General features: G+C 51.7%; 10 protein-coding genes across 10 annotated transcripts; 3 read left to right on the forward strand and 7 right to left on the reverse strand.

The window, feature by feature from the left end:
- Positions 1-330: 330 nt before the first annotated feature.
- Positions 331-852, reverse strand: PC9H_011719 (uncharacterized protein; the record flags this gene model as incomplete). The annotated part of the gene is made up of 2 exons (XM_036781202.1): positions 331-666; positions 727-852. 2 exons carry the CDS (start codon positions 850-852, stop codon positions 331-333), a joined length of 462 nt encoding a protein of 153 aa, XP_036627057.1.
- Positions 853-1,039: 187 nt separating this feature from the next.
- Positions 1,040-1,984, reverse strand: PC9H_011720 (uncharacterized protein; the record flags this gene model as incomplete). Its single annotated transcript, XM_036781203.1, has 6 exons — positions 1,040-1,069; positions 1,125-1,174; positions 1,237-1,378; positions 1,431-1,529; positions 1,591-1,862; positions 1,921-1,984. 6 exons carry the CDS (start codon positions 1,982-1,984, stop codon positions 1,040-1,042), a joined length of 657 nt encoding a protein of 218 aa, XP_036627058.1.
- Positions 1,985-2,664: 680 nt separating this feature from the next.
- Positions 2,665-3,611, reverse strand: PC9H_011721 (uncharacterized protein; the record flags this gene model as incomplete). The annotated part of the gene is made up of 6 exons (XM_036781204.1): positions 2,665-2,694; positions 2,753-2,802; positions 2,864-3,005; positions 3,059-3,157; positions 3,214-3,494; positions 3,551-3,611. 6 exons carry the CDS (start codon positions 3,609-3,611, stop codon positions 2,665-2,667), a joined length of 663 nt encoding a protein of 220 aa, XP_036627059.1.
- Positions 3,612-4,867: 1,256 nt separating this feature from the next.
- CHK1 (Chk1 protein kinase) lies at positions 4,868-6,821 on the reverse strand (the record flags this gene model as incomplete). Its single annotated transcript, XM_036781205.1, has 11 exons — positions 4,868-4,948; positions 5,009-5,302; positions 5,358-5,547; positions 5,614-5,695; positions 5,750-5,857; positions 5,912-5,993; positions 6,044-6,226; positions 6,275-6,339; positions 6,397-6,650; positions 6,703-6,745; positions 6,794-6,821. The coding sequence occupies 11 exons, from the start codon at positions 6,819-6,821 to the stop codon at positions 4,868-4,870; spliced, it is 1,410 nt and encodes a 469-aa protein (XP_036627060.1).
- A 287-nt stretch (positions 6,822-7,108) lies between these two features.
- On the reverse strand, positions 7,109-8,906 carry PC9H_011723 (uncharacterized protein; the record flags this gene model as incomplete). Its single annotated transcript, XM_036781206.1, has 5 exons — positions 7,109-7,854; positions 7,903-8,089; positions 8,136-8,182; positions 8,239-8,394; positions 8,444-8,906. The coding sequence occupies 5 exons, from the start codon at positions 8,904-8,906 to the stop codon at positions 7,109-7,111; spliced, it is 1,599 nt and encodes a 532-aa protein (XP_036627061.1).
- Positions 8,907-9,613: 707 nt separating this feature from the next.
- On the forward strand, positions 9,614-11,041 carry PC9H_011724 (uncharacterized protein; the record flags this gene model as incomplete). The annotated part of the gene is made up of 1 exon (XM_036781207.1): positions 9,614-11,041. One exon carries the CDS (start codon positions 9,614-9,616, stop codon positions 11,039-11,041), a length of 1,428 nt encoding a protein of 475 aa, XP_036627062.1.
- Positions 11,042-11,125: 84 nt separating this feature from the next.
- Positions 11,126-15,948, forward strand: PC9H_011725 (uncharacterized protein; the record flags this gene model as incomplete). Its single annotated transcript, XM_036781208.1, has 23 exons — positions 11,126-11,580; positions 11,644-11,736; positions 11,797-11,904; positions 11,978-12,068; positions 12,121-12,264; positions 12,316-12,381; positions 12,448-12,498; positions 12,549-12,942; positions 13,000-13,307; positions 13,359-13,787; positions 13,841-13,952; positions 14,008-14,326; positions 14,380-14,398; positions 14,459-14,514; positions 14,565-14,695; positions 14,747-14,899; positions 14,953-14,979; positions 15,038-15,134; positions 15,187-15,275; positions 15,340-15,384; positions 15,437-15,457; positions 15,513-15,687; positions 15,741-15,948. 23 exons carry the CDS (start codon positions 11,126-11,128, stop codon positions 15,946-15,948), a joined length of 3,591 nt encoding a protein of 1,196 aa, XP_036627063.1.
- Positions 15,949-16,372: 424 nt separating this feature from the next.
- On the reverse strand, positions 16,373-18,722 carry MFS1_2 (MFS sugar transporter; the record flags this gene model as incomplete). The annotated part of the gene is made up of 13 exons (XM_036781209.1): positions 16,373-16,504; positions 16,581-16,688; positions 16,743-16,834; positions 16,895-16,997; positions 17,065-17,122; positions 17,178-17,226; positions 17,287-17,752; positions 17,811-17,923; positions 17,982-18,097; positions 18,158-18,294; positions 18,352-18,367; positions 18,434-18,471; positions 18,528-18,722. The coding sequence occupies 13 exons, from the start codon at positions 18,720-18,722 to the stop codon at positions 16,373-16,375; spliced, it is 1,623 nt and encodes a 540-aa protein (XP_036627064.1).
- A 581-nt stretch (positions 18,723-19,303) lies between these two features.
- Positions 19,304-20,174, reverse strand: PC9H_011727 (uncharacterized protein; the record flags this gene model as incomplete). The annotated part of the gene is made up of 5 exons (XM_036781210.1): positions 19,304-19,543; positions 19,593-19,748; positions 19,799-19,910; positions 19,973-20,049; positions 20,106-20,174. 5 exons carry the CDS (start codon positions 20,172-20,174, stop codon positions 19,304-19,306), a joined length of 654 nt encoding a protein of 217 aa, XP_036627065.1.
- Positions 20,175-20,312: 138 nt separating this feature from the next.
- MRD1 (Multiple RNA-binding domain-containing protein 1) lies at positions 20,313-23,394 on the forward strand (the record flags this gene model as incomplete). Its single annotated transcript, XM_036781211.1, has 6 exons — positions 20,313-20,562; positions 20,611-21,020; positions 21,061-21,210; positions 21,766-22,038; positions 22,104-23,023; positions 23,091-23,394. The coding sequence occupies 6 exons, from the start codon at positions 20,313-20,315 to the stop codon at positions 23,392-23,394; spliced, it is 2,307 nt and encodes a 768-aa protein (XP_036627066.1).
- Between the last annotated feature and the right edge of the window lie 312 nt (positions 23,395-23,706).

Below are 23,706 nucleotides of genomic sequence, written 5' to 3' on the forward strand. Positions count from 1 at the left end.
TTTTGAAATCAGCTCTGAATGGTGCGGATGGTGCTCAATCGTTTCATCTATTGGCGACTCGAGAAGATAATCTTTTCACGTAGAAACCATTGAAGAAACGCAGGAGACTTGATCGTACAATCATCTCTCCCATCTTGCCTACGGTCATCGGTCATGATAAATCCAGAGTTGATTGGGTTCGTGGACCAATGAGTCATACACCGACTAAATCGCCTACAGTACATTGCTTCTGGCGTCCGTACGCACTGCGCGACGCTATTGAGGGACATGGCAGAAATTGGTTTGTTTGGGCGCGCCGCCCAAACTTATATATAGTCGCTTCATAGCCTTTCAATCCGATTCTGGGTCCTCTCCCTGCGCCATCCTCTTCCCTTTCCCAATCTTCTTTGCATTAAATCTCAACCCTCCCGCCACCATCTTGCCCACTCCTCTGATACGACGTTTGATTCGCTTTCCCGCTGACGGCACCTGCGCCTTGGGCTGCGCTTCCCTCATGACCTGACCCATTTGCCCCTCGGTCTTGTCGCCTAGCCCCAATTGCCTGTCCTGATTGTTGTCAAGCCCCTCTTGGTACGACTCGTTCAAAGGAACGCCCTTCCATTTCGCCTTGGCACCGCCTAGCGGATGGGTGCGCGCCTTGGGATTGACGACTGGCTGTCCTGAATGCTAGATAGCACATCGTTGAACGGGATGCTTCTTGGCGTATAGTGACTGTTCCTTACTCACGTGCTGTGGCTCTGCTGCCGCATGATCGGACTCAGAGTTGGACTCTGATTGGGTGTGACGACGTGCGCTGCTCGGACTTGGTGAGTCCTTTTGTTTGTCGTTAGGGCGTGTGTCCTGTGCGCTCATTGTCGATGCCGAGCGTGGTGGTAAGGGAGAAAGGCTAATTCGACGACAGCAACCTCCCGAACCCAGTCGATGATGTCATGCGATGTGTACCTTGGAGTGGCGCTCGAAGCAACTTACTTCCTAGATGTGCTCGGGCGACGTTTTATTTTGAAACACAACCAGCTAGTGTACAACTTAATAACTTTACTTATCCGCGGAAGGGTCTTGGGCCGGGAACCTATGTGTCGGGTCAGCGTACGAACCTCTGGATGGATTATGGCGGAATGGCATACCGTGTATGAAGTAGGGACTGGGTAGTAGATGTTGACGGTGAGTCCAGGGTCTGCAACGATGTTATTAAGTTCACGGATCATATTCACAGCATGGCAGAGCAGAGACACCCACCGCTAGCCTGTGCGTATCCCGGGAAGGAGACCTTGGCGGGATTGGCATTCCCACCGCCGGTGATGCTGATCTGAGCGCAGGATATGTACCATTGCGGAGCACCAGCTACGTGTAACCCAATTTGCTCGATACGGACTAGATACTGGATAATTGTCAGTATGGAGCGCATGAGGATGTAAAGGTAGGTGGGATACTTCGCCGGCTTGAACGCTCGAAGGGATCGTAGTCGTCAGTGTACTGAGTCCCTCAGCGGTAAACTTGAAGGGATCGAATGTAGCTCCCCATTCTGCGATCTTGGTGGCAGGTCAACTCAGCTACGCCCCATATCTAGTAACCATTGCGAGTCTGACATACCTTGAACCAGTTAGCCCCGCTCCCATCCCAGCTAGCGACGGACCCTGGGGCTTTGCCGAGGTAGATGGCAGCTGGCCCGGAATGGTACAACGTGTTGTCTAGGATGAAGCCGATGGTGCTGCCGGCCGCGACGCTGACGGTCTGTGTGGCTGGGGTGTTGATGTTGCAGCGGATGTTGGGGGAGGTGACGTCCTCAACGGGGGAGTTGTTGATGGGCTGGCGGACAGCTGCGCTGGATTGGGTGTCTCCTGCGATGAGCGTGTGCCAGATGTCTAATTTCGCGGGATTTTTTATTAGAGTCGAAATGGGAACCTGTAATGGGGTACGTACAGTGGGCAGACGCGCTATGGGCTATCGCTACCACGAGGAGGGGTAAGGCGGAGAAGAATTTCATCCTTCAATCGATTTTGCTTCGAGTAAGTGTAAAAGAACGAGAGAGCTTGAATCAATGCAAGTAGCCCAGGAGCTGTCCTTTTATACGTTCGCACTCGCGTGTACATTGGACTTCGATTGTACCCGTACTTGGCAAACGTCCGGGGAAACATAGACATTTGTCAGAAGACCTACAATGTCAGTCAGGATTTGAATGGGGATGTACATTGAGCATCATAGCACCCGAAGATCACCTGGTATCAACGCGAGAGGCTCAAGCCTCGTAAGTCCACTTCAGATTATGCCTCATTGGGTGCTGAACCACTCACGCGCATATGATACCGCCCTCCGCCATTGTCATGCGATTAATCTCCCTCCGTTCATTTAGCCGTGCAAACGTTCGTAACGCACTTCAACCACACAGAGCTTACACTTCAAGCAGAACATATGACCAAACTCGCGTATCGGCGATAGCCTTGTGGGGCGCGGAGCTATTTCGGGCACATCGAACGCTTCGACGGATTATCACTTGTCTTGGCTGCACTTTAGAAGCTGTTTGTCTTTCGTGAAATGATTATTCTGCGTGAATCGGTCCTTGATGTCATTCAGGATTGATAAGATCGGGACATAAGTCACATTTCCGAGGCGATACGAAGATACATAGTGTACATTGACGAGGGCGCTATGCTAGCCAAAGTCCTTTTATCCGGTGAAGGGAGCGGGGCCGGGAACCTACGAATCCAACCTTCAGCCGACGCACTACACGGAAAGAGAGGGGGGAGGTGCTTACAACGTAGGAGGTGGGGACCGGGTTGTAGATGTTTACGGTGAGACCTGGGTCTGGAAACGGATCAATGTGAGTGGAGCGTAAATAGCCGAGGACGAGGGAATTCCGCCGTACCAGAAGGCGAGACGTATCCGGGGATGGAAACCTTGCTGGGGTTCGCGCTTCCGCCGCCAGTGATGTTGATCTGGGCGCAAGAGATGTACCACTGAGGGGCACCTGCGACGTGAAGGCCGATTTGCTCGATGCGGGCGAGGTACTATAGAACATAATGCGCTGAGTACCGATTACTGGATAAAAAACGTGACTAACCTCGCCGGCGGGAACACTGGCAGGGATGGTGGTGGACAATGAGCCCAAGCCCTCATCGGTGAATTTGAAAGGGTTGAAAGTGGCTCCCCATTCAGCGATCTACAAATCCGAATTATCAATACTATACTACTAGTTCACTTTGTTTAGTCAATTACCTTGAACCAGTTGGCCCCGGATCCGTCCCAAGACGCAGCTGTTTGGCCGGCAGGGACTTTGCCTAGGTAGATAGCTGCAGGGCCTTGGTGGTAGAGCGTGTTGTCGAGGTTGAAGCCGAGGGTGCTTCCTGCGGCAACGCTGACGGTCTCAGAGGCCGGGGAGGGGTTGGCATTGCAGGTGATATCGGGGGAAGTGACGTCTTGGACTGGAGAGTTGTTGACAGGCTGACGAACGGCAGCGCTGGATGTCGTGGATCCAGCAATAACCTGGTGCCAGATGTCTGTGGAATCACCGTCAGTCCTTTGGTTTATACACATAGGCGAGGAAGACAGTTACAATGCGCAGACACGGAGTTCGCGAGAACGGCGAGGGTAGCGGCAGTAGCGAAGCCCTTCATTGTGTGCAAACTGAGAGATTTAGAGAGGGACAAGGAGCGCGTATGAAAGCAGGACTTGTTGAGGACAACTCACGATACGTTGCACTCCTTAAATACCGCTGGGTATCGCGCCTGAGGATAATATCTATTGCAATGGTCGTTAATTATGGCCGCCGGCTACATTACTCGCTAGTTCTTGCTCCACATTCGCGAAATATTATCGAGGGTGAGGCCATGACGGGCAACGATGGAAACCAACATACCCAATGCCGATGGATATGGAAAATAATCGGGCGAGGACCATGTGAACGCCTCGCTAATGCGAGGCATTTTAATTCCGAAGTTTCTTGTTTTATCCTATGTCGTCGCTTATCCAGAATATTCCGCGATTGGGAAGCAGGATGAGGTGGGGGATAGGTCGTCCAGCCGATCATGACGCGATATTAGTCTTTGAGTAGTTTAAGGCTCATGACTACGGCAAGGCTGCCGAAGCCAGGTCAGATTCCCCGCAATGCTCCACGAGCCGAATTTTGAGGCATTTCTGAACATCCGCTGGTCCTAGAATTAAGCTCGAAGGCAACACCATGGCCCTAGTAGACGTCAACATGGGAGGTTAGAAGGCTCGAGCTCGGTGCTTCGAGTCAGTGACCCCCGAGGTTCAGTTGGTGGCATCGTCGATGAACTCAGGCTTCCAGGAAAGCAGGAATGAGAAGTCGGCTTTACTTGAACGACACGGAGGTAAGTGGCGTTTGTTAATCGTTTATCCTGAACGGAGCTTCGAAGTTCGAAGCAAAGAAACGGGACCATGACAACCAAGAGAACGACCATGGCGCCATTGAGCCATGTGGCGCTAGCGCCCGTGCTTGAGTATGTAAGACAGGGGCTAGCTTGGAGTTTGGCTTCACTAATAGCTGCGGTAATCGCAGTGGAAGCAACAACTGCGAAGGAAATGTTGACGCGTCTTTTCCGCCTGGTCATCACTCCAGTGAGCAACCAATAGTAAGTACTGACCTTAACGGACAATTGTTCTGGCCTAACCTCGTCCGGTAAAGATAGGCCTAATCACTAGGTCCCCTTGTTGACTCCCCCAGGGCAATGGTCGATGTCAGATTCGGGAGGGATTGACGCAGTCGGCAGTTGGTTGACAGTGAGAGAAGGCGCTGTGAGGCCTGGCATATAGCAACTTTGTATCGATAAAATAATATTCCTCGATTGACTGGACAATTATATACAACTTACATGGCATGGCGGCTAGATATCAATATACATCAGAAAGATCACTTGCGGAGAACGTGTGGTTCAACTGCAGGCGATATGATCAACGCCTTCCACAGCTGCCGCCACGAAATCGGGCTGCCCTGTACCAAGCCATCAAGCATCAACAACCTCGCGCATCGAGAGCAAGAGAAGGCACGCACCTCATCGCGCTGCATCACACAAAAGCTGCCGTCCGACCCGCGGTACTCAAAGGGCTCCACCTCGACCCAGCCCTTGAACATCACCTTCCTCTTATCGAAGCCCCCAATGCGGAGACGGTGCTGCAGCCCTCCGCCGTCGCCGGCATCGTATATGGGGCGCGGCGGCTGGTCTTTGCACTTGACATTGAGGCCCTCGAGGCTTTCCTTGATCAGCGCAAGCAGCAGCGGGGGGCCGAGCGACGCGTAGAAGCGCGTCAGGTGGGGCGTGTAGCGCTGTCCTGTTTGCGTTTGCGACTAGAGACAAATAGGGGATGAATACGTTAGGTGATGGGGAAGTGAAGAGACACACGAAGAGCATGAGGGTCTGCGTGAATTGAGAGCGATTCGCGGCGGAGAGCATGATCATATCGCCGTCCTCGTCCATGCGATTCTCAGCGTCCAAGTTCGGCGCAGCGTATCCCATGTCTCCGTTAATCCGCAGCCCCTCTGTTAGTTTATCCGCCAATTCGCTCACACCGCGATTCGCTAGTTGACTCGGTCTATTGCACAAAGAAGTTAGAACGCGTCTCAGTTGAAGTGGGGGTAGATAGGAATGAAACCCTTACTTCATTACCCATGGGTGTTGCTGGGCATCTCGCAGGGTGAAACGCGTCGCGGGATTGACCGTGAGCATCCCGCGAATCAGAGCTGAGTATAGTGAGTTCCCTGTCGGGAGAGAAACGGACGAGGAGGGGAACTTACAGAGCGCGCTGTCGCCCAGCCGATTCCACGGGTCTTCGGCGAAGATTTTGCCCGACATGTACCTGACATATTCGGGACTGTGCAGCGTTGGCTCGTCCCAAGGCGTATCTATATCGCGGTTAAACGAGAACAACGCGAGGTGTATAACAAAGGGGAACGCACTGCCCGCAAGCATCGTGAACAGGATCACCCCCACACCCCACACATCCACCGGCTCAGCATCGTACGGGTCATCCGAGTTCAACTATGAGCAGCTGAGAATGGCAATGGTGGGCGATCGGGTGTGACTCGTACCTCAGGCGCGACGTACGGCAAGCTCCCGCAACGTTCGGTAAGCGTCCGCGTCTTTCCCGACTGTTTGAGGCGGAATACGGCCGACAGTCCAAAGTCAGAGATCTTGAGCGTGCCGGCGGCGTCGAGGAGGAGGTTCTCGGGCTTCAGATCGCGATGGCAGACTCCCTCCGAGTGTATGTATTCCTGCCTGTCGTCAGTCAGTCTTCGCCAAAGGGTCCTCGATATACTCACCATACCGGCGATCAGCTGAAGGAAATAGTAATGTGCCACTTGGTCGCCAACACCTTCGTCGGGGGCTATCCATCGACACACCCTCAAACTCCTGCGCCGTTGAAGAAGGTCTATCCACTCACCAATCTTATCAAATAGATCCCCTCCCGCAGCGAGTTCTAGCAACATGTATATCCCCGGCACGTATTGGTGTTTGTGCTTCGGCTCGACAACGACAGCATTGATGAACTCGAGGACGTGCTGATGCTTCAAAGCGGCGTGCACGCGCATCTCCTTGTCGATCGTTTTGCGCTCCTTCTCCGTGGACTGCTCCGTCAGCGCGATGACCTTACATGCAGCCACACGGTGCTCCTTGATGTTCACGGCGCGGAAGACTCTATAGTTTAATATCAAGCTCCATTATAGGGTTTGGAAGAGACGGCATGTACGTTGAGAAGCCACCACCACCTATCTGTTGGATGAGTTCGTAGCCTTTGTTCGGAGTCAAGATATGGTCGTCGTGGGTATGGTAAGCCGCACCTACAACCTTTGGGTACTTCGGACTCATGATAAAGAAATTAGAGAAGGTTCCCGGTAAGGCAACATAGATGAGTCGTAAAGAGGGTAAATGGACAAGGTTTGCGCTTCGTATGTAGCCCCTGACAATATCTCATGACCGTGGTGTGTAATTAGCCACGTGCGCCAGACTAAGTACGACGATACTCAATAGTCTCGCTTATCGACACTATGCCGCTACAACATGCCCAGAACTTCACATGAACCCAGATGTGACTAGCATACAGTGCCTCTTTGCTATCTTACATTGTTGTTGTACACGATCCTAATATAAAAGTTTTACTCCTTGCCCATCATGCGCCTTCCTTCTTCCACCTTCTCCTCATTCTTGCCCAACTTACCGGATATAACCTTCACTTCGCCTTTCACCTTGTCCATGAAGCTGGGTTTACTGCTGCTGGAAGACATAGATCCACTCCGATCCTTCGGGTGATCGCTAGCAGCCCTCGTGTCCAAGTGCGACGCCGCAAAGTCATGGCTTTTACGACGCGACTCCGTCTGGCTAGCTGTTCGTCCGTGATGGGAACCGTGACCTGTCGTGGCCACTTCTGAGATATCTTTGCGAATAACATCGTTCATCTTCTCAGTTTCCTCCAAAATGTGTTGCCTTGCAATGAGCTCACCTTTGCGAGCGATTGGTTTATCGTCTGCGACGCGCCTAGGGACACCGGAGGTTTTCGGAGGGACCGCGGGAGCGTCTGTGTCCTTGGGTTCAACGCCGGCTGCTTTGGCAGCGTCAAGGGTGGCAGCGTCGTGAGCGTCAGTGGTAGCCACTGCATTCTGCGCGGGCGTGCCGAAGCCGCCAGAGTTGACCACTCCGCCAGCTGAGGCACCGCCGAACTCGTTGCCTGTCGAGGGGATCGCCGGGGGCAATACTGCGTTGTTGGTAGAGTAGCCACCCGAACCAGGAGTCGGTGGGAGCGCGACATTCGACGCATTAGAGTCTGCTTGCGCATTTGAACCAGCACTAAGGTGGTTTACCGGGGATGTAGTAGAGTGCTGATTTGTAGTTGTTACAACGGGTTCTGAAGTATACAATGAATACAGCACCAAGGGCAGGAGGTGAAACTTACTGCTAGTAAGACCTTTGAAACCGCCATTTACAGTCTTCTCCTCGGGCGACCTAATGACGTCCGAATCGGTTTTGGGGCTAGATCCACCTGTACCACCAGACATTCCTCTTGTGATCCGCTCATCAGGCAGGATTGCCACGCCTGTTTCAGACTTCGGACCAGGCAGATCACCTACACCACCCGATGACTGCGATATCTTTAGGAAAAATTTTGGGCACAATGGAAAGACTTACTGTTTGTGACCACGCTTGCTCACGGGCATAGGAACTTCCGAAGCTCTCTATAGGCTTTGCTCAGCGAATATCTGTGAACTGAATATGGGCGGATGATACACACTGGCATTCTCCAATCCTTCCAATCGACGCTCTTCAGGGAGTTTTGCAACGCTTACTTCAGAAAGAGTACCAGGCAGCGCGCCTACGCCGTCGGACGACGTGCCCATATTGCCATACACCTCTTGAGAAGGTAATGAGATCGCTTGTTTTCCGTCGGCTAATGGAAATTAGCTATAGACCCGCGAGTCGCGCGGCACACCACTCACGTAGATAAGCCCCGACGGACGCAGGCAAGTACTGCTTAGCTGTCGTGCTTGCATTCTCTAGCGTTTGCTGTATATCCTCTTGGGCGGGAATGTATTGTTTTGCGGATTCGTAAATCTGATACGCGGTATCTTTGGCCGTTGAAGCAGCAGAGGTAGCCATCCCGGGTGTCGTCGAGTTATCCCGTGGATAAGCCCCAGGGAACTCGTTTCCCGGAGTCGATGATGTAGATGCCTTAGAGGTGAGCGGCGGCGCGCTGACTCTAGCGCCGCCGACGCCGATTGGAGACGAGCTCATCGTCGCGTCTGTATTCAGAGAGTGGATTGGCTGCGGCGACTGGTCGTCCAACTTGGACTGCAGAGCAGAGGATGTGCCTTCCGCCCATTCGTGCGCTGGAGTGTCGGGGAGAGCGGCGGCGTCGATGGTGGGGACCATGTTCATTTGTGGTGCTTTAGGTGCAGACATTGGGGTTGGAATAAGAAAAGTGGGGAGCCCATTTTGCTCGGTGACCCTTTATGTACTGCTGAGGGAGCGGGAGATGACGAGTATGACGACGAATCCGTCGTGATGTCATAGCTTAAATGGGCGTCAATCCATCTAGCGCCCATTCTCCGTCTCCGTCTCACGAATTCCACTACGATAACGCACGGTCCATGCACCATAGAGTGGCGGCATAACCAAGTGGCGACAGTCGCTGGAGTGGGTGCAGACTTTGTAGGATCTGCGATACAAGGTGCTGGAGATTGTCTATTGAGGTCACCATAGCATGTTGATTTTGTATTGTCAGAGTCGTAATTGCTGAATCAACTAGGAGTGGCGGCGTACCATCCTCAGCCGCCGTGAACCTGCATATCTCAAGACATAGGTACGGTATGCATGTCCCAGGAGTAACAACCTGAGGATGCTCATAGACCACTGTTACCGTCTGGGCCGGGGATTCGGATGAATCGGAAACATAACAAGTGACGGTTTGCCTCGTGCGAGAGGCTCCAGGCCAGAGTCAAAGAGTCGTAGCCAAAACTACGTAAAGCAGAGACACACCAGCAGGGACCAGGGACGATGAGGGAGAATGAAAAGAAATGACAGTTGTCGAGTCATCTCGGTACCGAGACCCACGTGACCGCGTAAGTAATATAGATTATTCGCGTACGCGCTTCTTGCTCCTAACCACGATGCGCACCATCAATACGCAGGCCTCCCATGGCCTCAGCTCTTTGCCCAACATGTTCTGGAAAACAAAGCCAGGACGTCCCATATTCCGGCCCACTCTCAACATCCGCGAAATTCTGCACCTTCTGCGGCCATACGCGAGCACCCAAGAAGATAGAGATCAAGATACACATTTAAAGGATGGGAAGAAGCGCGCGCCAAGTCCGTCGGTAAACCAGCCCTCTCCGAAACGCGCGAAAATTGTGGATACAGATACTCCTGAAGCTGATCCAGTGGCGGAGCCCAGCGCGACCTCGTCTCTGGCGGTGTTGCTGAACGAATGTTTAGACTCGTGGCCTGAAGTGGTGCATGCCTATCCCTCCACCTCCTCAGCTGCTTCGAAACACAGGCACAGCGGCTATCAGCGTTCTGCTCTTGCGTATGTGCGGATCGATACCATTCGATATACCGTTGATACCGCGACAGCCGGAGCACTCCATAGGCCGCCGCACTGGGTCGAAGAGGAGGCCAATCTGCGGAATGTGATGGAGGCGTTCAGTCGTGGATGCTCAGAGCCACGCGCTATTGGACTCGGGTTCGTCAAGCTGCACGCCTTTGAAGGACGGGTGTATGTTGCATCGAAGGCGGACGAGTGGTTGTTGCTACTCCCCCTAGAATCGGACAATGTCGCAGAATGCGAGGATATCCTGTGCAGCTTCCTTATTGCAGAGAAGGAGGGGCAGGTGAATACATCGGCGAAGCTCAGTATCACCGTTTACCCGCAGGGGATGTCCGCGGATGGCGAGCTCCCGTTTTCCATCCAGGTGGAGACGAGCTGCAAGTTTCTGTATCCAGCTATCCTGGAAGACCCCGCGAACCGACACAAGGGCAAGACCGCTGCTGCTCATGTGCGCGAGGCAGTGCGGCGCGTGCACAACTACCTCTACACGCCTGAAGCTCACCTGGGGACCGTCGACATCCCCTTTTTCTACGCAAGCCTCAAACCTGCCCCATTCACGGATGTGGAGGAACGGGTGCAGCCACGGGCGCTCGTGCCCAAGCTGCTGCCGTTCCAGCGGCGGAGTGTGGCTTGGCTCCTCGCGCGTGAAGGGGTGACGCTGAACCCCCAGGGCGAAATCGTGCCGCTCCCGGTGTCATTCAGCGCCGCAGAGGGCGACGCACAGAACCCCATGCTGTTCTTCTGGAAGAAGGTCGTCGAGGGGAACGAGACTTGGTATTTCAACTGCCTCTCCGGGGAGATCGCTGAAGCCCCACCTCGTGTAGAGGACGTCTTTGGGGGGATCCTCGCAGAGGAGCCGGGCCTCGGGAAAACGCTCGAGACGATTTCGCTCATCCTCCTGCATCCCGCGCCGCATAGAAACCCGTCGGTCACGCGCTGGGACCCCATTGCCGCCCTCGACGTGAAGCAGGTCAAGGTGCGTACTTCGTAGTTCTATATTTATATTTGGTCGATCCCCGTTTGCTTACTCCCGGATCCCGGGATATGTATGTAGACGACGCTGATCGTTACACCGATGACACTGGCTAGTCAGTGGGCCGACGAGTTGGCGAAGCACGCGCCGACGCTGAAGGTGCTGCTCTATGACGGGTGGAGCAAGCTCGGCGTGCCACTCACCGACGGCGCTGCGACGAAGCTCCGGGACGAGCTGAAGAAGAAGCAGAGTCGCCCCACCAGACGCACGGACGCCCGCGCGCAGAAAAGCGCGGCGGTGGAGTTCGCTGGTAAGCAGGTCACCGATCCCGCGGATATCATGGACTGGGCGCACTACGCCAACACGTTCGACGTGGTGATCACGACGTATGCGACGCTGCGGGTCGAGGTCAATGTTGCGCGCGCGGCGCCCGTGCGCCCGCGCCGCGGCGACGTTGTCTATGCGAATGCGGAGCGGCCGCGGAGTCCTTTGGTGAGCGTCGAGTGGCTGAGGGTGGTCATGGACGAGGTGCAGATGGCTGGCGGCGGAAAGACCGAGTACGTGATTCACTTTCACTTCCTAGCCTACTGGCATATGCATATTCCCCACCTTGCATTTAGGGATATGGTAGGGATGATCCCGCGGCTATCGTCGCTCGCGGTGTCTGGTACGCCTGCTAAAGGACAGGTATCGGATTTGCTCCACGTTATAAGGTGTGTTTGGTGCGTTGGAAGGTGAGAAGGTGATCCTGAGCTACATGACTCGGGGTATAGGTTCCTTCGTCTCGAGAATGTTATCGGTTCGCCGAAGAATTGGAGTACCCTGCTACAGCCTAGCCTCGCGCGCGAGTTCGCTGCCTTCTTCGAGTACTACGGGATCAGGTATGTGCCCCTTTCCCGCCCCTATCATGATATCATAAAAGGCGTCCGCTAACCAGCGCTGGATCTCACTTAGAACAACGAAGGCCCTCGTGAAGGATGAATTAAAGATCCCGACACAGACACGGTACCTTGTACCTATAAGCCTCGGACGCGTTGAGAGACATGTGCGTGATATCCTCCCTTTGATGATAGAGATTTGGCTAAGCTGTGCTCTAGGTGTATGATCAGGCCCTCGAGGAGGCTCTACTCCATCTTGGTCTTGATGCTCGAGGGGTTGCAGCGTCAGAAGGCTGGGACATCGACGGCGCCCTGTTGAGGGTTCGCGTCAGGCACCTTCGTGGTATCTGTACGCATCCGCAGGTAAGTTTCTTTGATTCCGTCTATTTAGTCGGGACTCAGGAAGTCTTCTAGGTTGGTGAGCTCCAATTGAATGCTACAGGCGGGAACAGCAAGAAGGCGCTGAAGACAATGAATGAAGTACTGAAGGCGAGTCGTTCAGTCACTATAAATCATGGGTTTGGTATTGATCTTCGCGTGTACTAGGGCATGAAAGATAGTACCTGGAGTTCGATTGTGGAAGATTGGAGGTACAAGGTAGGTATTGCCAATCGCTCCAAGGCGACGCTAACCAGGTGTACCCCTAGGTCAACGCCCTAGTCACCCAAGCACAACTACTACAGATGGAACAAGGCTTGAATCGATACCAGCGTGTGCTCCCCATCTTGAAGAACGCGGAGAAAGAGGGAAAGCTGTTGAGAGACGAAATCAACGCCGCCCTTTCCGCGGTCACGGCGAAGGGCCAGTCTTCTAACGCAGATGAAGATCCTGAAGATGATGAAAGCAACGCCGGGAGTGATGACGCTAATGGCGGCTCCGCTGTGCAGAAGGGTACCTTGCGAAACCGGCTCAGGGAGGTGATCATTGCCCTTCATCGTGCGTACTTCGTGATGGGAGATGTGTATCATGTCCTGGGGCGCAAAGAAGAAGAGGATGCCGCGTATGCACAAGCAGAAGATCTGAGGAAGAGTATTCTTGCTAGTGAGTTACAAATGCGCTTCCGAATCGGTTGTAGCTCATTGATGTTTATCTTTATAGACGCAGAGAAGGATGCGCAAAACGCCATGGCACAATTAGCAAAGGATGCTGCGTTGCAAGGAATTACTGAGGATGCTTTGCTTGTCGAGACCCCCTTTCTCCATCAGGGTGCGGAAATGCGAGCCATCGAGGACAAGCGGAAGGCGAGGCGCAATGAGAATAGAGTTGCTAGGGGTCTGGCGCCTTTATCCGAGTCGGAAGACGAGAATGAAGAGGGAACCGACGTCGATGGGTCAGACAGTGATGCCTCCAACCCAGAGGTGAAGCCGAAGAAGAAAAAGAAGAAGCCTGTCCCAATGTCTGCTTTGGTAAGGCAATGGTCGTTGCAACGTACCAAGTACTGAACTAACTACTCATAGATTGAGCAAGCCAACTTCATCGCCAGCGAGGTCCTAAATCAACAGGCCAATCTAATGTGGGAATGGCGTACTCGACTCACGGAACTATTGACGCGAAAGATTGCGCCTCAAGGCAGTGGTGAGGATGAAGCTGATGGACAGGAATATCAACGCAGCCTCGACGACCAAGGAGCCGCCGAAAGCTACATGCAGGCATACTCCATCTTGATTGCCGATCACCGGGAGGCATTGATCAAGGAGCGTACCATCCTCGCAGCTCATGATGCGAAGGAGAAACGCAAGAGGCATACTCGGGCCGCCATGAACGCAGCTGAGACAGTTGCACCCGAAATCAGAGATCTCGACGACGAGAATCAAGCGTTATACGTCGAACTCTCGTACCAACGCAAGGATCTTGTGGAGCAATTGGATGGAAGAGCAATCAAGAGTGTAATCCATTTCCCATCGGACACCCCTCGCCTATTGACGATTGGCACCCATAGATCCTCTCTGATCTCAAGGCGCGTATGACCAAGATCAGAAGTGAGAAGGACCCGGAAAAGATATTGTTGAGGGACGCGATTGCAAACATCCATGTTCTACTCAATGAAAGGGGTTTGCCTTCCCTCTACTAACACCCGAAAATATCTCCTGACTTTTATCTTCCTAGCCCCCTTACTAGAAAAACTAGAAGTCGACTTGAGCTCCTTCCGCAAGGTCTTCAACCTTCGGGTTATTTATTTCGCCCAGCTCCAAGAAATCTCGGATTCTGTTGCACAACCTACGATTGAGACAACCTTACCAGATACGATCAATGCGATCCAAGTAGAGCTTCAGGAACTGGACGCGAAGATCAACACTAGTAAAGCGCGGCACAGATATCTTGCCCATCTTGCTCAGGCCGGTAATGTGCAGCCAGAAGACGACGACGACGATCGAGCATGTATTCTTTGCCGACACGACTTCATTCGAGGTTTCATCACACCATGGTACGAACCCCGCAACTCTCAGGTCTTTCAGTGCAATTGATGTACTTCGGCAGCGCGCATATCTTCTGCGAAGTCCGTCGCCCGACTTTCCATACTCATCTGATAACACGCTAATAATTGCTGGAATTGTAGCCGTGTCTTCAAGCTTGGTTAGCTAGAAAGGAAGGCAAAACGTGCCCCGTCTGTCGGTATGGCTCTTCCCGGATTGAACTATGCTATCATCCTGACATCGTGAAAGCGTACCCGTTGCCGCTGACCAGATGCAGCGGTTCACAGTCGATGAAGCCGACAAAGCCCCTGAGCGGAACCCTATCCAGAGCGATGTTGTGGTCCCGAAATCTCGTCGCGTCATCGAGTATAATGCTATCGGTATGAGCCTTCTTGTCTTTCGTTAAAATTTCCTCCGAACTGTGTGTGCAGATGCCTCGCTCTTCGAGAAAATACAATCTGTGTCTTCGTACGGGGACTTTGGTAGCAAGATCCAAACACTTGTGAAACATCTGCTATACCTCCAACAAACCGAGCCGGGGACGAAGAGTATATGTTTCTCCTCCTGGCCAGATTCACTGCACAGTACGTGACGCTCGTTCCCATTGTCATCCCATGGCTGACAAGCCATGAGACAGTCTTGCAACGTGCACTGAATGATAACGGTTCGTTTACATCCCCCTACCAACGCCCATGATCATCTACTTATTAGGGCTGTGCCAGACATTCCTTCCATTCGTATCGACCAGAAGAAGGGCCACAATAGTGCAGCGAAGCGATTCAGAACCGATCCAGACATTCTCGTACTTCTGCTCCATGGGTATGACAACAATTAAACATAATCCGAACTGTGCTCATGGATATTGCCGCAGGGAACGTGAAAATGCTGGCCTAAATGTAACTTGCGCATCCAGAGTTTTCCTTCTAGAGAGTGTCGTTCATCATGGGTTTGAAATTCAAGGTGTGTCCGCTTCTGCATTTGTTTTCCAGAGGTCGCCAACTAAGTGAACCGGCCCTTTTTGAAGCAATCGCTCGTATTGATCGGATGGGCCAAACTCGTTCCACCGAAGGTCTGTCCCTCAGTTGCACTCAATATTCATCCCACTGATATAATTTGTCTAGTGTTCTGTTATTATGCAGAAGGTATTAAACTCACATTGCGGCGCGTCTTATAAATTCCAATCTTACACTTTGCTAGACACCGTGGAGAGGAATATCCTCGACCTCGCAGCTCGCCAGGGCTTGTCTTTGTACACCAAAGATAACGCAGCTGGTACATTGAATACCGCCAAGTTCGGCGTTACTCCGCAAAATGCAAGGCCTGCCGAAGCGAAAGCGAAGAAAGAAACTATCAAAGGCGACTTCATTGGAAAGTACGTATTATCTTAATATTACAGGATTGGCCTCGACTTAGCGCTTCTCTCAGGGTTGACGACATGTTGGCGGTACTGTTTCCTCACATGTACGAAGATGTGGAGTATCTAGTCGACCAAGATGGCGACGCTCAGATGGTAGAATCGCGTCAAGCATTCAGTGCTACTGAGGCGGAATCTTCAACGGGAGCCACCACCCGGAGTAGGAGAAGACTGCCACCACAGGTCAATGCCGTAGCTGGCCCGTCCCGAATACGCTAAGCTCGAGGTTATGAGTTAAGTTTAATGGGTTCCGTATTTACAGTATGTCAGTTATAAGCCCATGTACGGATCATATGTACATATACCACACTCTTCGACAATATTAGAGTTCCAGCAATTGCCCCCAAATCAAACCTGAAGGAGTCGTAGACTGAAGGGTAAGTGTAGGTGTTTCGTCGCTGCTTTTCAACTTAATCAGGGGACAGGGGCACTCCCTTGACATAGCTCCATTTCACGCTCAAGTAGAGCTTGCTGAACACTATGTGTCTTAGATATATCACCGTTAGACACGACATCCAGATATGAAATCATATCGGGCAAGTGGATAAGAAAATCGATTTAGATTCGGGCTTGAACCAGGCCAAGAAGCCTGGTGAAGCATTCTAGTAATCAGACAAATAAACAGAGTACAGTACCTATACGTTTAGATAGAAGCCTTCCCTCGAGGTTCATACGGTAGCAAAAGCGACAAGCCGCCCGCCACCATGATCAACGCCCCAGCGATGTACACTGGCACCGCCGTCTTCAAGTCAGCATAGAGCGCAATCACCGGTGCCTGGAGAGGGTAACGTGCTATGTAAGCAGGCCATTGTCCAAGGACCGAGACGGTGAAAAGCGAATTAAACACTCACTATCACACCAAATACGCGAGTTGCAGTGGAGACAAGACCGTTACCAGTACCCCTATCTTTGGCTGGAAAGACTTCAGGAGAAAGTGCATACAGAACACCATACATTATCTATTCCACATGTAAGTATAATCTAGAAGAGTACAAACAAAAGATATTGCTTACGTTGCTATTGAACGCATATGCGCAGTTCCACCCCAACAGAGCATTGGAGCTCCGTGCGGTGGTAGTCGCGAGGAGAAAGGCACCTGTGAGCCCTACATTTCGCGAGGGGTCGTTGAATAATGCACACGCGGTGAGGGAAACAGGTTACTCGCCGGAGGAAATCGCGAGTGTGCCTCTGCGACCGACCCATGGCGATTCCACAGCCCAACCGGCGAGGAGAGCGCCGGGAATTCCAAGGACGGATAGGATAACTTGCTATGGGAAGGGGAGACATGGCATGAGTGATTTCACGAGCCCGTCGAGGATCAGAGTAAACTCTTACGTTGCGATATGTGGTGTTTAAAGAACCATCCCCGAAGTCCCTACCTCTACTGTTTAAGCTATACCGATACATGTTAGCGAAGAAGTTCAAATAGACATGTCATAGTTTCTTACATGAATGGTAGGAAGTTGTTGTATAGGGTGGATGCGAGCCCGATAATCCCTGTTAACAGACAGGTCGGATTTAGGTTTTCAGCAGATATGTAGTACACATGTCGCTTACCCCAGAGGGCAGTGAGAAGCGTAGTCGACCACGCCAACTTGCGGGTCCTGAACAGCGCCTTGATATGGCCGACTCCGTAAACAGAGCTTTTGCTCAATATAGCGTGCCTGTTCGTAGTCTCGAGCTGGCCAACGCCGTAGACGCTTCCAGCTGAGTCTGTTTCACGAGAATATTTCTCCGTTACGAGAGCTTGCGCCTCCCGAAGATGGGTTACGGTTAGAGTTGTCTTCGTCCCATTCCGCTCGGCCAGCTTGTGTATGACCTCGACCGCTTCCTCGTCTTTATTCAACCCAATGAGATAGCGCGGACTTTCTAGGAGGGTAAAGACGAAGAATCGCAAGCCCCACATGAATAATGTCAAGGCGCCAAGGGTGAAGAGGAGATAGCGCCATCCCATGTTGTCTTTTCTTGCACAGGTCACTGATGAGGGGTCACACGAGAAATTGGCTATAAACGGCCAGGCGATCTACCGGTTTGGAAATAAGAAAGCGGCATAGAGCGGAGTGTAATAGGAAAAGGCTTACAAGGCTTACGAACAACTGACCGAACGCCCACCAAATGGACATAACAGTTAGGAGGTATTGATGTGTGCCGGGCACCATGTCCAGAAATACAGCAGAGTCAACAGGCATGTTCCCTACGAAACCAAAGTGAGTAGAACGCCGAATGTTAAAGAGATCGCTGTCGCTGCTGACCTCCAACGCCCACACCAACCACAGCGATGAGCGAGGCCAACGATACGAAATTGGCTGCTCCACCCGCCAATAAGCCAAAAATACCAGTGATCAAGAGGGTCAAGTTGAACGACCATCTGTACAATAGGGAAAATTAGGTGCATCTCAACGCATGATGATGAATATTAATGTCGTACCTCCTGCCCCATATATCGCAACCTACTCCCCAGACCACTGCGCCGACGAGCAGGCCAATATTGGCAGCTAATGACAGAAATGGACCATTGAAACTGAACTCGGAGAGTACAGGTGCTAGAATGAGACCGCTGAGAAGCTGATGAACACAATGCGATCAAAATAGGGCGCCTCATTACTGAACAGGATTACTCACCGGCCAGACGCTATCTCTGTATGATATGATATGAAACCAGATCATTTACATAGCTACAAATGTAAAGTTCTAAGGTACGCACGCGAACCAGCCAAACCCTGCAACGAGGAATAGTGACCACTGCAGTATATAGAAGGTCAATATAGTAGCTTTGGACGTTGGGGCGAGTAGCTTGCCTGATATCTCCCCATCCCAATCTCTTGGATAGCGTCGTTCAATAGTCTGGCCTTTGCCTGATAGACTGGATCGATGGCATCTTCGTCGTCAGCGTAGATATCGATCATTGCCCGCTGCTTCAAACCCGTCGCGGAGTCGAACAACGACGGCGTCCTTTCAGCTGGAGCAGAGGAGATACTTGTAGACTCCTTCATGGTGTCCATCGGTCTGAACAATGATGTCCGGGGAACTTGCTATAAAGACTCAGACTTCACGGGGACGAACGGGGACCGAGCTGGAAACTGCTGGAAATCACAGACCAAAGTTACCTCCGTCTTATAGGCCCTCGCCGTACCAGCATTATGTCCGGTAACCGCGGTTGCCGCTTACGATGCACCATGGACCCGTGTGTAAATTAGGTGCAAACGAGTAATTGACACACCAGAAATAGACAGACCACCTGCCGTGTTTACTTAGTAGCGAATAGGAAACGAGTTGGTAGCCGATGATAGGCCACTGTGGGCACCATCACCGAAAGCCAATGATGAAGAGCTGGATGCAAGTGCGTTATCTACGGTCTCAGTCAATGGGAAGTGGCTCTCATGTTTTCGCGGTTTGATTGGTTCCAGGGAGAGGGGGAGATCCGTCGAGTGGGAAGGCACTAGAATGGGTCGGCCAATTTCTTGACAATTGATCCCAGGCTTGATCATAGCAGCAAGCCTACGTATCGCGATTTAGGAAGCGACGAGAAGATCGAGCAGGGTGACAATATAATACAGAATTTGCTGGCATCTTACTAACTGTCTGTCTTCTCAGCTAATTGCTTCGTTTGCGCCTCTTCTTTCATCCGTTTCTCCCGTCTTCGTTTGACATCCCAGTTGTACACGCGCGCGGTGTTCACTTCCATGACAGTCAGTTGTTCACGCAGGAACTCCAAGTCCTCGATCGTGTTTTCCAGACTTGTGCTCGCTGCGTCGAGTTTCGATCTCAAGAGTGATACCGCCGCAGGAAGTTTGTACGAGAGCATCACGTTAGCCTATGAGGACACAATGAATGGACGTCAAAGACAAGGCACGTAAACTCACCCCCAGCCATAAAAACACGGTGTCCGTATCTTCAAGTTCAGCCTCAGCGAAAAGCGTATCGTTGAGCTCAAATGTGGTTTGTAATGGTTTCTGCGCGTCGTCTCCGTCAAGGTCATCTTCTAAATCGTCTTCCTCTCTGGTCTTATTTTTCGCTTCCTGATCAAGGAGACATCAGTTCTTTTCTCGTATAGAAGAAGCTCCCCTACGCGTCGCGATTGAAGATATTCGACCATGTTCAGGGTCTTCCTGATATCAGGTATTTTGTCTTCAAGCCCTCTTCTCCGCTGAGCTAGGTTGTTCTCCATGTATCGGTACTTCCTGCCCTTTCCAAGGTGAATACATCTTAGCTAGCGACGCGATAGGACCCAAGTATCACGTACGCAATAGCATCTTGGAAGTTTCGCAACGGGATTTCGACTTCTCCTTCAGGACCGCCTAAATATTGTTCGACATCGGCCTGGCATGGTAATATTGGTCTGTCAGTGTCTAGCGAGTGTAATCGACACAACTCACGATGAAGGGAGCTTTTGGGATACCTCGAGGGTTTCTTTCTTCTGTCAAAAGCACTGATCCAGACGACATCTGTGCTTGAAGCTTGGGCGCGTCAGAATTCTGAATTCTGAGAGCAAGTGTATCCTCGGCTGATGCCGAGATAAGTTCCCAGGATTGGATATGTGACCAATTTTTTTCATCTCTCATCCACCCACCTTCTCCTCCTCCATGTCACGGCTCATCGTCAAGAACCTGCCAACGTATGTAACCCCCGCGCAACTCAGGAAACATTTTGAGCAAAAGGGTGCCCCAGGAGGAATCATCACCGATGTCAAAGTCTCGTCCAAGTCGGATGGCACGTCAAGGCGATTCGGCTTTGTTGGCTTCAAATCAGATCTGGAAGCTGAGGCTGCGAAGACCTACTTTGATCGCACATTCATTGATTCTACGAGGATCAATGTCATGGTTGTGGACGTGAGTTCTTTATGAATTTTTGTACGACCTTAAGCCCAATGTTAACAGAGAGCGAAAGATGCACCTAGGCCTAGACCAAATAAACGTCCTCGTTTGGACCCGTCCCCCGACGATGATACCCCTAGTAAGCACATCAAAGTGAGGGAGCACGCCGATTCTGCTACGGACGACAAACTCGAAGAATTTCTGGATGTGATGCGACCTCGGACGGCGAAAGGGCCTCTTTGGGCCAATGACGAGGGTAAACCCAGACCAGGTGGACCGATTGCCAGCGTGGAGCCCCCGTTACCTGAACCAATAGCTCAATCTCCTCCGAGAGAGGGCGAGGCCGGGAAAGATGAACCTTTGTCTGACTTAGAGTGGATGCGGCGGCGTATGTCGTCTAAAGTGGATGTCGCGCATAGGGCCTTCGAGCAGGATGATGAAGTTACAGAGAAATCATTGAACGAGCCAACGCCAGCTGTGAGTCACTTCCGACTGATGTTCGCTTTATCTGACCTAGATACAGGTACCACCTTCGCCGGCTTCTCCCCATGACGTCGCACGGGATACAATACTACAAACAGGAAGACTCTTCGTTCGCAATCTGACATTTTCGTGCACGCAGGAAGAAGTCGAAACGCTATTTAAACCGTATGGTGACATTGCTCAGGTAAGCTTTAAAATCCATCAGTTCTCTCTTGCCTCCATTTGTTTGGTTGCCTTCCGTCGCTTTGGTGGGATGATAAACTTGCATAGGGACATCTTACTCGTATGAGGATGATGATTCCTTTGGGAAATCCGATAGTAGAAATAATATCTGAACCCTCTTTGCCATATCTTGCATCGTTTCGGACGTAACGAGTATGCTAACAACTTCTTTTTTCAGGTTAGTAACTCAGCTCCCTTTTCCATACTCTCCCCCCTCCAGATGAAAAAAAGCATAGGGACATCAGACCGCTCAAGTGGGATGTTGATTTCCTGGGAAATATTCAGTAGTAGAAATTTTTATATTCTGATCTTTTCGTGCTTCCTTTCACTCGTTTCCGATTATATGCTAACTCGTACTTTTCCCTAGGTGAATACCCATCTACTTCATTGCGCGGGATGAGACTTTACAGGGATATAAGCTGACCTACGGGAATGCTGAACTTACAATTTTACAATTGTTCCTTCTGAACTACAACATTTTCGTATTTCATGAATCCGAAGTTAACATTTGCGCTAGGTACATATCCCGCTGGATTCTCTCACCAAGCAGTCGAAAGGACTGGCCTACGTCACCTTCCGACAAAGCAGCTGTGCGTTAGCTGCCTTTGAAGCTCTCGATCGGAAGTCCTTCCAAGGACGGCTGCTGCACATTCTCCCGGCTGTCGACAGGAAGGGGAACATTCAGATAGAGGAAGGGAGTGGTAGGAAGAAGACGGTGAAAGACGAGCGCAACCAGAGCCGCAAGTCAGCGGCGGGAAAAGAGTTTAATTGGAGTATGCTGTACATGAATGTTCGTCATTCTTTGAACGCCTTGTACTACTATCAACACCAAGATCTGATTGTTGTGATGCACAGAGTGATGCGGTGGCCTCGTCCGTCGCCTCGCGTATGAATATATCTAAGTCGGAGATCCTGAACCCCGAGTCCGATAACGCTGCTGTCAAGCTTGCCTTAGCAGAGACCCATATCATCAGCGAAACGAAGACATACCTCGAGTCCCAGGGTGTCATCCTCGAATCTTTTGCGGCACGCGCTCGTTCCGACACCACGATATTGGTCAAGAATATTCCTTTCGGTACGACGGTCGAACAAATTAGAGAAATGTTTGAGCAGCATGGGTCGCTGGCGAGGGTGTTGGTCCCTCCTGCAGGAACGATGGCTGTGGTGGACTTTGAGCATCCAGACGAAGCTCAGAAGGCTTTCAAAGCGATTGCGTATCGGCGACTGGGGAATAGTATAATATACCTTGAGAAAGGTCCACAAGGGATGTTCCTCCCCACGTCGGAAATCAAAGCATCCGACGGTGGCCATCCTCCAACATCCGCCGCCATCCGCATCATAGAGCAGGAACAAGAAGCCCCGCAGGAAGACGCGCCGTCTCTTGCCGCTGGCACTACCCTCTTTGTCAAAAATCTCGCGTTCTCCACTACGAGCGAACGTCTCACGCAAGTCTTCCGCCACCTTCCTTCGTTCTCCTTTGCTCGCGTCCAGACGAAGCCTGATCCTAAGAAACCAGGGAAGGACGCGCCGAGATTGAGCATGGGATATGGGTTTGTTGGGTTCAAGGATGTCGAAGGGGCGCAGAAGGCGTTGAAGAGTATGCAGGATTACGTCTTGGACGGGCATGCGCTGCATGTCAAGTTTGCCGGAAGGGGGCAAGAAGAGGCGGAAGACGCAGTCAAAGGTGGTTCAGTTTCGAAGGGCACTACGACCAAGATCATCGTGAAAAACGTACCGTTCGAAGCCACAAAGAAAGATGTCCGGGCTTTGTTCAGGTACGGCCTGTCCCTTTGCTTCCGTCCTTTTTGTCATTGACAAACACTCGTCTCTCCTGCCCTACAGTGCACACGGACAACTGAAATCTGTGCGGGTGCCCAAACGGTTCGATGCTCGCAGCCGCGGTTTCGCTTTCTTGGACTTCGTATCTCGCCACGAGGCCGAGAATGCTTACAATGCTCTGAAGCATACCCATTTGCTCGGGCGTCATCTCGTCTTGCAGTGGGCTGAGGAGGGCGAGGATTTGGAGATGATGAGACAGAAGGCTGGTGCTGGCTTTGGAGGGGGCGCAGAGATGCCAGGGCGGAAGAGAAAATTGAATTTGGGAGGGGATAAAGACGCAATCGATGTTGATGGTCTCGACGAGTAATATTCACACTCTTCTTGAGGAGAAGAACTCGTTTTTATGACCATGTATCATATAAAAGTATAAGTACATACACCTGTGATAGTATAGTTCTGTGATGTTCCACATCCTTGAACCCGGCGCAAGGTGAATGGGAAGTAGGTAACTACGCTGGAACATCTTGTTTCCGATTAGCATCACTTCCAGGAGAAAGCCTTGCAAGGACGAACAATGCTTGAAAACTAGCGCGAAGAAATCCATGAATGTGGCAGATGCGACGCCAAAGGGAAAGGGACAAAATCGGGAACCCTTAGAGCACGATATATACATAATCCA

The sequence above is a fragment of the Pleurotus ostreatus genome (assembly GCF_014466165.1).
Source record: "Pleurotus ostreatus strain PC9 chromosome Unknown scaffold_9, whole genome shotgun sequence".
In the NCBI taxonomy this organism is placed as follows: Eukaryota; Fungi; Basidiomycota; class Agaricomycetes; order Agaricales; family Pleurotaceae; genus Pleurotus; species Pleurotus ostreatus.